Genomic DNA, 9,984 nt, shown 5'->3' on the forward strand with positions numbered 1-9,984 from the left:
AGCAACCCACTCCAGTATCCTTGCCTGGGAATCCCATGGACAGAGCCTGGCGGGCTACAGTCCATGGGGTCGCAAAGAGCTGGACGCAGCAGCACATGCACACGCGTGTCACAAGGGATTTCTGTCCCTGGGTGAGTTTCCTTCCGTTTCCTACGCAGTCCTTTGAGAAACAGAGGCTCTTGAGTGAATGCGGCTGAACCCATCGACCTTTCCCTTTCCACCCGGCCCCTCTGCAGTCTCGGTTAAGAGGCGTCTCCCTGGCCTGAGAGACAGAGAAGTCTCCTCCGTCTCCCATCAGGCTGTTGAGCTTCGCACCCTGAGGTCTCCGATGGTCCAGGGACCGAGGCCTGTGCGGAGGGAGGCTCCTGCCCCTGGGGTTTAGCATGTGGCTGCCCAGGTGCCCTCGCTCTGCTAGGCAGACGCAGCCCCTGTCCCGTGCAGACCTGTGTTTGGCATTTCAACGGCTCTCGGGGGAGGCTGGCCCAGAGCACGCACTGCACCGACTGGAAGCAGAAAGCCCCTATTTATAGCAAATGCCCCTCCTTTTAATGAGAGTCTTCTAGTCTCACAGTGACCTGTTTAAAAGTGTGTGATGTCGGGAGTGAGGCGGGAGGAGGCAGGAGCCTTTAGTGGACGGAGGGCACCGCCCCGTCTATTAACAGCGGGAGCTTAAGGCTGCAGCTGATGCTTGGGGGACATTGGGGACTGCATGTGCTACGGGGGGGCCCAAACTGCCCCTGGCTCGGCCGGGTCAGAAGCCCCTGCAGCAGATCGGCTGTGGGAGAAATGCTCAGAAAAGCTCAAGTTCAAGGACGCAAACGAAAACCGGCAGGGAAAAGTATGTCAGAAAGCAAACTCTTTAAAACCGTGGTTCTTCTGGTGAGGCTGTGGGGCTCAGAATTCAGACGCCGACAGGAGGGACTAGACCCTGTGGGCCTTACAAGCGGAGGCAGAGGGGCGGCGGGGCACGCGGGGGCCAGGCGCTCGCCGGGGACGGAGCGAAGCCCGTGGGGGTGCGGGCGGCAGGTGGCCGCAGCTTCGTCCCCGACACCCTGTGGCTGTACTTGGACCGGACCCACGACTTCCAGTTGATGCCGTTGGCGTAGCTCGCGTGCAGCCCCCCGAGGTAGCGGCCGTTCAGGTTGGAGGAGTGGCAGGTGTGATACCACCAGGCCCCCTGGAACTGCGTGGCGCAGCTGGAGGGGCTCTCGTCGTTGTCGCGGTCTTTGGTGGAGAAGGAGTGATTTCTGTGGTCCGTCAGGGAATCACCTGCTCGGGGAGGGGAGCGGGAGGAGTGGGGTGTCACTGGTCCTAGAGGGAGCCGCCGTCAGGGGGCCCTGCCGCCCACCCAGCGCGCCTCCCTCTGGAGACCCCCAGGGGGCTGAGAGCCCACCTCAGCCATGGGGCAGAGGGCACCTCCTGGTCCCGGAACTCTGCACAGGGCGCGAGCCTCCCTCCAGCCTCACCTGTTTCCTCCTGGCTCTCCAGAGACCCCCAGGACCTTGGGGCCCTCTCTTCCCCAAGCCTGCGCCTCTCTCCTGGGCCCTGCCCCCTCCCACTGGCTTGCCCTGGTCGTCCCAGGGGCCCAGCACCACCTCACCGGGGGCCCTGGCTCCAGCTACAGTCCCGGGCGTGCAGCTCCCCTCTGGCCCCCGCAGTATCCACGCCCCCCACGCCTGCCTGGGCCTCACCTACACCATGGGTCAAGGGTCCCTGCCCTGCTCCTTTCTTGGCGGCTCAGAGGAGGCCATGTGTGTCAAACAGGTGCCTGAAGGCTCCCGTTTGCCATCCTCTCCGGCGTCCCCGAGGGCCTTACTCTCTGGAGCTCTGCTTCAACACAGTCCAGCACGCACCTGGCCCCGTTTCTGAACACGAGTGCACCCTGGAAGCTCCAGGATGCGCCGCAAGAAACGCCTTGCCACAGTCTGTGACCAGGGGGCTTTCTGGCAAAGAACATCCCACAGGGTTGGTGTTCTGTGGAGCCACTTGAGAACAGGGCTCTAAGGCCTCCTGTGAGATGACCGTCCTCTCCCAGGTGTTAGCAGGACGGGGTCAGTGACCTCAGAGCATCACGGGCCCCCACGTTACACAGAAAAGCAGGCACCTTCTTGTCTGCAATACAGATGGGGAAGCCGGGCCCCGAGAAGGGAGCCCCCAGCCCAGGGTCTCTTGGGGAGACAGAGCCAGGACGCCCAGCAGCTTCTCTGCTTCCCCAACCCCGAGCTGAAGCCCTGGCCCCTGCGGTGCCCCGTGCAGACTCTGACCTGCACTGCCCTCCACAAAGGCTCCCAGGACCAGCTTGTACTTCTCAGCTTCATCCGCCATCCTGAATGACTGGTACTTGGCAAATCAGTGGTTGCCTTCAAAGTCCATGAGGTCTACCCGGAGCTCACTGGTTCCTGTTGAAGGAAGGTGGTCAGGTCTAAGCAGAAGGGACCCTCTGCCTCCAGGCAAAGGAGGTGAGAATTTGGGTAAATTCTGGAGGGGTGTCTGAACTTGGCATCCGGGGATAATTCAACAGGGAAGGTGTGAGAGGCTTGTGGATGCGAGGCTCCGGGGAGGGCTCCCTGACTTCCGACGGCTCCCCTTCTCTTCCACCAGCCTCGCCCATAATCCCACGGTTGGTGTTCCTTGAATGGAATGAAGCCTCACACTACTGGAAACCCTAAATTCTCCTGCAAACCGCTGTGAATGCCAGGGCAGGAAAGTGTATTTGTATTCGTTTCTTTTGCAAGAATTTCAGGCACATGAGTGGACACCTTCAAGGTTGCCCTGAGGTAGTGGAAGAATTTAAAATAGGATTCACAGGTTTACAGTTGAACTCAGGACCACCCGTAAGGCTGATTCTATGAAACAGAGCAGTGGGCTGAGGGGGTCCGTGTCGGGACCCCCATGTGCAGTGACCGGGAGAAGAAGGGAAGGGGCTCCGTGGGCCTCAGAGCCCAGTTTCAAGCAGGACTGACGACTGGAAGAGAGAGGAGGGCCACCCCAGTCCAGACGGCCTCCTTACCACTTCTTCCTCTCCAGTTCTAAGGTCTGATTGGTCCTGAGACCAGAAGACATCTTCCCTCCAATAACCCCCCTTCTCCCGATTCTGACCCTCAGAGAGTCTGAGATGCGCGCCCCCGGCTGGCACAGGCATAGCCTTCCTGCTGTCAGAGGGGAGCACGCGGTGGGCGAGGCCTTCTGCTCCACACGGCCCAGGCCTAGGGTCAGGAGCTGTGGGCTGCAGCCCCCCAACCACAGAGCCCCCGCCGTGGCCCTACCCTGGGCGGTCAGGGCGTGGATGTTGTCATTCCCCAGCCAGAACTCGCCCAGCTGACTGCCGAAGCCCTGCTTGTACGCGGTCCAGGTCCGGAAGAAGTCCACAGAGCCGTCCTTCCTTCGCTGGAAAACCTGTGCATGGAGTGGGGAGCTGGGAGACAGGCCCCTGCTGCCGTCCCCCCGCGGGGCGCCCCGCCACCCGTGAGCACAGCACCGGTAGCTCACAGTGCTCCACAGGCTGGGGCCCCAGATGTGGGTCTCATCAGAGACCCCGGGGACTGTCGGGGGAGCACCTACACGTGGCCAGGGAGATCATGGAGACTCAGAGAGCGCAGGCGACAAGCCCAAAGCCACACATCTGGAGAGGAGTGGGCCCTTCTGGGCCTCAGCCCATGGCCCGGGGTTACAGGCCTCCTTGCCCCTGCCCCGACATTTCTGCTTCTCCCGACCTCAGTGACAGGGTGGGTCAGCCTGAGCGTGGGGTTAGACAGTCTCACAAAGGCCTCTAAAGACTGATCTCCCACCAGAGGAGCCTCCCGGACACGCCCACCACCGCCCACAGGCCACGTGGCCGTCTCTGGGACCCCGGCAGCTCACGGTCCACCCCCCGCCGTCTGTGTCCATGTCACACAGCACGGTCAGGGGCCGGCAGTCGGGCAGGTAGATGGTGTGCCATCCACTCAGAAAGTGTCCCCTGGTGAGCAGCTCCTTGCAGGTCCGAGGTCCTGGGAGGGGAAATGGGGGGATGGATGCCAGGTCAGGAGCCTGGGCAGGGCAGGGGCAGCAGAGGGGGTGGAGGAGGGGACACCTGCCTGGGGGACGGTGGCACCGAGGCCTGGGACAGACGGAGACCACCCTCACCTCCCGGAGCTGTCCCCACCGTGGTCTGGGCACCCCACCTTCCAGGGAAAGTTATAAGGCCCCCCAGGAAGACCGCTGTGGAAGACACATGTCATTCAGCCAATAGCTGCCTGTAACTGGGGAGTGCAGAGAGTGTTTCATCTCTGGATGCTAGAACCGGAGTCTGTGCAGATGGTCTTCTGCTCAACCTCCCCCACGGGAGTGGGTTCTGGCTGAGGTCCAGGGGTTGGGGGTTGGGGGTCGGCGTGTGTGTGGTCACCTGTGGCACACGAATGCAGCTGCCCCGGCTCTCCTGTTGTGGGAGAGAGGACACGCATGTCACACGTCTGGAAACAGCCCCGTGCCCCTCACCCCCTCTGCTCCATGAACACGGCACCCACAGTGGAAACCGTCGCCCAGCTTTCCAGGACGGACAGCCCCCAGCCCTGGGCAGCGGTTCCGAGACTCAGCCGCGGGGCTCGCTGGGGGAACTGGCTGGACCGCCGTACCGGCCGCCTCTCCTGGGCTTTGAGGCTCCCGGCACTGAGGGTCAGCTCTTCCGGGCCCGTCACTTTCCACCATCAGAGCCTCTGGTCGTGGAAAGTCCTGGGGGCATTTGGGGTATGCTTGGCCCCACAGCACACTTTTATTTGTCGTCAAAGCATGTGACTGTGTCTTTTGAGTGCTCAGTCGTATCTGACTCTTTGCGACCCCGCGGACTGTAGCCCGCCAGGGTCCTCTGTCCACGGGGATTCTCCAGGCAAGAATACCGGAGGGGGTTGCCATGCCCTCCTCTGGGGGAATCTTCTCAACCCCGGGATCGAACCCATGTCTCTTGCATCCCCTGCACTGGCAGGCGGGCTCTTTGCTGCCAGCGTCGCCTGGAAGCCTGACTGTGTGTTTGTATTTTACCTTTTCTTACTCTTAGAAATTTTTAAATAAATGGGCATAAATCAGAAAAAAAAAAAAAGTGAAACCTCCACAGTCATGCACTAAGTCAGTGTTGCCAGTCTCCCCTGGGCAAGACTGGCAGCCGCTGGCCCCTCCAGCCTCCAACCACCAGGACCGCCCCTCTGCCCCCACCCATGGGCTGGACGGGCGGGGCCAGGGGCATGGTCTGAGCTCCTCGTCCGGACGTTCTCCTGGGCCCCGGGGCACCTCCTGTGACCCAGGCCTCGGGGACCACCCCCAGCCCCCTGCAAAGCCTGCCGGGTGCCCCCGGGGAGGGGAGGGGCTCACCTTTCTCTCCACGTGCACCCTTCTCTCCACGTGCACCCTTCTCCCCTTGGGCTCCTGGGGACAGACAGGGGATGCAGAGGATGCCTGTCGGTGGACAACGACCCTCCGCTCTGGAAGCCACCCCAGGCTCAGTTCTTCGGAGGGTGGGGGTGGGCGTGAGGCTGAGCCACACGCATGCTCCACGGCTCACACAGCTTTCAGATGCCTGGGTCTTGGTGGAGCAGGTGGGCTGCTGGGGACGTGAGGCCTGGGATCCTTCCCTGGGTCACAGCAGGCTGCTGGGGACCCAGGACCCTGGGCCGGTACACGCGCCGCCTTGAGGCTCTCAGGACGCGGGCGGTAAGACAGGCGCGTGTCTCTCCCACCGCCCTCCCGCTCTGTCTCTCCCCTCTCTCTCTCCGCCTCCCCGCCCCTCTCGGTCTGACTCTCCGCCTCTGTAGACAGGCCCTGGGGTCCTGCTGGGTGGTCGCAGCTCTTCATCACCTGTGCTTCCTTTGGGTCCAGCCGGCCCTGCCTTCCCAGGGGCTCCCGGCGAACCTCGTTCTCCTGTAAATCCAAAAGACACATCACTGAGAAAGGCCATCTGAGGCACCCTACCTGAGCTCTGTCTGCCCTGAGAAATAAAGTCCTGACCCTCCCATCCCGGCTCCAGTATCTTCAGGGTCTCTGCCACCGGGACCCAGCCCGAGGGTGATACCAGAGACTAGGGGACAAAGCGCTGCGGCCCCCGAGGCAGACAGCCGGCACCCCAGGGTGCCACCGGCTTCCGGCTCCTCCAGGCCTCTGTGTAGCAGGCCCAGGTCCACGCCTCCGCACAGAGCTCTGCCGTCTAGTTGGGGGCTGGGGCCAGGAACACGTCCTCACAGACCCTATCACACAGGGACACCTGGAGACGCAAGCCTCGGGCCCAGCTCTCTGTGCTCCACCCTGGATGCAGGGGAGAGCGTTAGCTGCTCAGTCATGTCCGACTCTTTGGAACCCCACGGACTGTAGCCCACCAGGCTCCTTGTCCATGGAATTCTCCTATCAAGAATACTGGAGTGGGTTGCCATTCTAGGAGTCAAACCCAAGGATCTCATGGATAGCAGGCAGATTCTTTACTGTCTGAACCACCAGCAAAACTCAGATGCAGGGAGGTCAAACACAATTACATATCCCTCCGGGGAGGTTCCAACTCCACCTCCAGAGGGGAAGGGTCAGCAGCCTGAAGCCCCAGTTCAGTTCAGTTCAGTCACTCAGTCATGTCCGACTCTGCGACCCCATGGACTGCAGCACACCAGGCCTCCCTGTCCATCACCAACTCCCGGGGCTTGCTCAAACCCATGTCCACTGAGTAAGTAATACCATCCAACCATCTCATCCTCTGTCGTCCCCTTCTCCTCCTGCCTTCAATCTTTCCCAGCATCAGGGTCTTTTCCAATGAGTCAGCTCTTCGCATGAGGTGGACAAAGTATTGGAGCTTCAACTTCAGCATCAGTCCTTCCAATGAACATTCAGGACTGATTTCCTTTAGGATGGACTGGTTGGACTCCTCGCAGTCCAAGGGACTGTCAAGAGTCTTCTCCAAAACCACAGTTCAAGAGCATCAGTTCTTCAGCCCTCAACTTTCCTTATGGTCCAACTCTTATATTCATACATGACTACTGGAAAAACCATAGCTTTGACTAGACAGATCTTTGTCGGCAAAGTAATGTCTCTGCTTTTTAATATGCTGTCTAGGTTTGTCATAGTTTTTCTTCCAAGGAGCAAGTGTCTTTTAATTTCATGGCCGCAGTCACCATCTGCAGTGATTTTGGAACCCAAGAAATAATGAGGCCCAGGTCTGCATTATTAACCTTGGCAGGAGGCTAGGACCACCCAGGGCCCCTTCCCCTCCTCCCAGGCACTGATGGGAGGGTCAGGAGAGGCTGCCCCAGGCTCAGCAAAGGGAAGGGCAGGGGTCTACCAACAGGCTCACTCCCCTGGGGAGTAGGGTGTGGGGGTGGGACAGAGGGGTAGGGCCGCTTCTGCTTGGGGCCAAGTAAACACAGCCCCTGGCGGGCAGCAGACCAGACGTGCCCTCCTCCCAGGGTCCCCCAGCAGAACCCTGTCTTGGAGCCCATTTTAGGGCCACAAACCTTGTAAGGGGGGTCGCCACGTGGGCAGATGTGTGGAGTGCTGGGGGCCCTCACACTGGGTGGAGACCCAGCTCCTCCCTCCCTGGCCATGCTTGGCTGCTCGGAGCCCCGGGTTTCTCCTCTGAGGCGCAGGGAGGAAAACCTGGGGCCCCGGTTTCCAGGTGAGCACACTGGGTGCTTGAGGTGCAGAGCTCCTGCCAACGGTCATGGTAAAACCAGTCCTGATCAAGGGCCTGGAAACGCATCTCCATGAGAAGACACCCAGACGTGAGCTGAGAAGAGCTGAGACCAGCGTCCTCCTCTGAGGACGGGCAGTGCCAGGGGGCGCCGGGGTCACCTCCGGGCAGAACCCATGACCCAAACTTCCCAACCGAGATGCCCCAGGGGGCACGGCCCTGCTCGGGCTCCAGTCTGAGAAGAGCCGGAGCTCGGTGGCCCCATCGCCGCCTGGAGCTCATACCCTTCAGCCCACCGGCCCCGTCCCTGCCTGGGGCACGCACCCTTCAGTCCATCGGCCCCATCCCTGCCCAAGGCATGCACCCTTCAGTCCATCGGCCCCATCCCTGCCCAAGGCATGCACCCTTCAGCCCATCGGCCCCATCCCTGCCCAAGGCACACACCCTTCAGTCCACCAGCCCCTTCCCCGCCTGGAGCACGTACCCTTCAGTCCAATGGCGCCCGCCTCTCCCTTGGGCCCTGGGGCTCCAGGCAGCCTGGGCAGCCTCGGAGGATGGATAGCTTGTCGGAGCCCTCCAGACCCACCAGCTTCACCTCTGCAGAGAAAGGCAGAGTTGGGGTCAGGCGCTCGTCGCAGGGCCAACGACAGGATGCCTGAGCCAAGAGTGTCTTCCACAAGGCGACCTGGTCCCTCGGCTCTGGCTGGTGTCACTGGTCTCAGATGAAGGGTCAGCCTGGCAGCGAGCTTCCTGCCTCTGCTGGGCACTGGTCAGATGGGGAGGCCATGCCTGGGCATGGAATCCACCCGGCCCGATTCCCAGCCCCCCACCTCCATGCTGTGTGTCTGGGCAAGTCACTCAATCCCTCTGAGTTCTGGGCATCCAAATGGGGACAAAAATAAGGCTGTGGGGAGCATGAGATCAGATAATGCAGATTTTTAGATTCTTGGTACACTTCACGGCATGTACTTCCACTACATGCCAACAATAACTATTTATAAGACTTGGGGGTTGGGGGCAGCATAACATTTTCAACCCCAGACCCCGGACTTGTGACCATAGAGCTCCTGGATTGGAAGGGGTCCCTGTAGGTCCCCCCGGAGAGAAGATGCATTTGATCTAAGAACACAGAGCAAATTCCAGTAGAACAGAGACCAGGGGGTCATTTCCTTTTTGGGAAAAAAAGAAAAATTAGTTTTGTTGATTTCAAAACTAAAACATCCTCACGAGAGACAACTTAAGAGTGTGTGGGAGTCAGCCAGGCACAGAGACACTGCAGACACGGGAGCTGCTGCTGTGGAGTCTGTCTCCACCAGAGATGCTCTCAGGGGAACAAGTTTATGCTTCCCCCACAAATACATCCTCAACTCACGGCGAGGCTGGTCTGTCCTCGGGGAAACCTCTTTCCAGGCGTGGGCCCAGCCCCCTGCACGGATCGGATTGGAAGGGAGGCCACCCACCCTTAACACCTTGAACCTGCAGATTCACACTCTGACGTGAAAGCTGAAAATCTGCAGTAACAAACCCCAAGGGAGCATGAGAGCCCTGGGATTAGAGAACCTTTCTGAAAAGTCCAGGAGAAGACAGGAAGCAGGGGGCATTGTCCTTCTTGGCTGCAGAGTCGAGACCCAACTGGACGCTCCGTGGAGCAAATTCGAGGCTTGAGAGGGAGACAGCCCCGGATTAAATTCCCGCTCCTCCCGCATGGCCTTGGGCTGTTCGATGTCTCCTAGTCTGAGGATGAAGCTGAGCTGCAGCTGAGCTGCTGAGTCTTCAGAAGGTGCAGATAGAGGGTTTCACCCTGGATGCTACCTGTGGTCAGTGAGTGGGGAGCTCCAGCATTCAGGGGCCGGAAACAGGTCCATCTCACCTGGACATGTGTCTGCAGCCTGGGCAGTGAGGGTTCCAAAGCACAAGCACACGAGGAGCAGGCCACAGGGCCCCAGGGCCCCGGCCGCGCCTCCCAGCTCCATGTCCTGCGGTCCGTGCCCGAGCTCTTGTGGACAGTAGAAGCCAGCCCTTGCCTGGGCCTGCGGTTTCCCCACTACAGGGGGATGCCCACTTCCTCCTGCCTCTTTGCTTACACCCACAGGAGGTGCCAGAGGATGGCAAAGGGCATTTCCTTCCCTCTGGGCCCCACCAGGCTGCCCACTGAATTGGGCTCACTTCTGCTGGCAGGATACCCTGTTGCCGGTTGAGAGAGCTCCCAGGACCCCTGCGTTGGAAGGGGTCTGCCTTCTTTGTGGCTTAAGGAAAGTTCCATCCCCAGACCCCCTCCTTATCACCCAGCTCTGCCCAGGCAACACACCGAGGCTTTGACTGGGGTATGAGGAGGAGCAAGACCCCTC

General features: G+C 60.5%; 1 protein-coding gene across 1 annotated transcript; it reads right to left on the reverse strand.

Annotated features, from left to right (window-relative positions):
• Positions 1 to 937: 937 nt before the first annotated feature.
• On the reverse strand, positions 938 to 9,609 carry LOC129623880 (ficolin-2-like). The gene is given in 10 exon segments (XM_055541783.1): positions 938 to 1,269; positions 2,265 to 2,399; positions 3,267 to 3,396; positions 3,862 to 3,989; positions 4,385 to 4,417; positions 5,362 to 5,397; positions 5,827 to 5,889; positions 8,121 to 8,171; positions 8,174 to 8,233; positions 9,507 to 9,609. Coding segments are annotated over 10 exon segments (1,071 nt in total).
• Positions 9,610 to 9,984: the final 375 nt, after the last annotated feature.

This window comes from Bubalus kerabau, chromosome 11 (genome assembly GCF_029407905.1).
Source record: "Bubalus kerabau isolate K-KA32 ecotype Philippines breed swamp buffalo chromosome 11, PCC_UOA_SB_1v2, whole genome shotgun sequence".
NCBI classification, from domain to species: domain Eukaryota; kingdom Metazoa; phylum Chordata; class Mammalia; order Artiodactyla; family Bovidae; genus Bubalus; species Bubalus kerabau.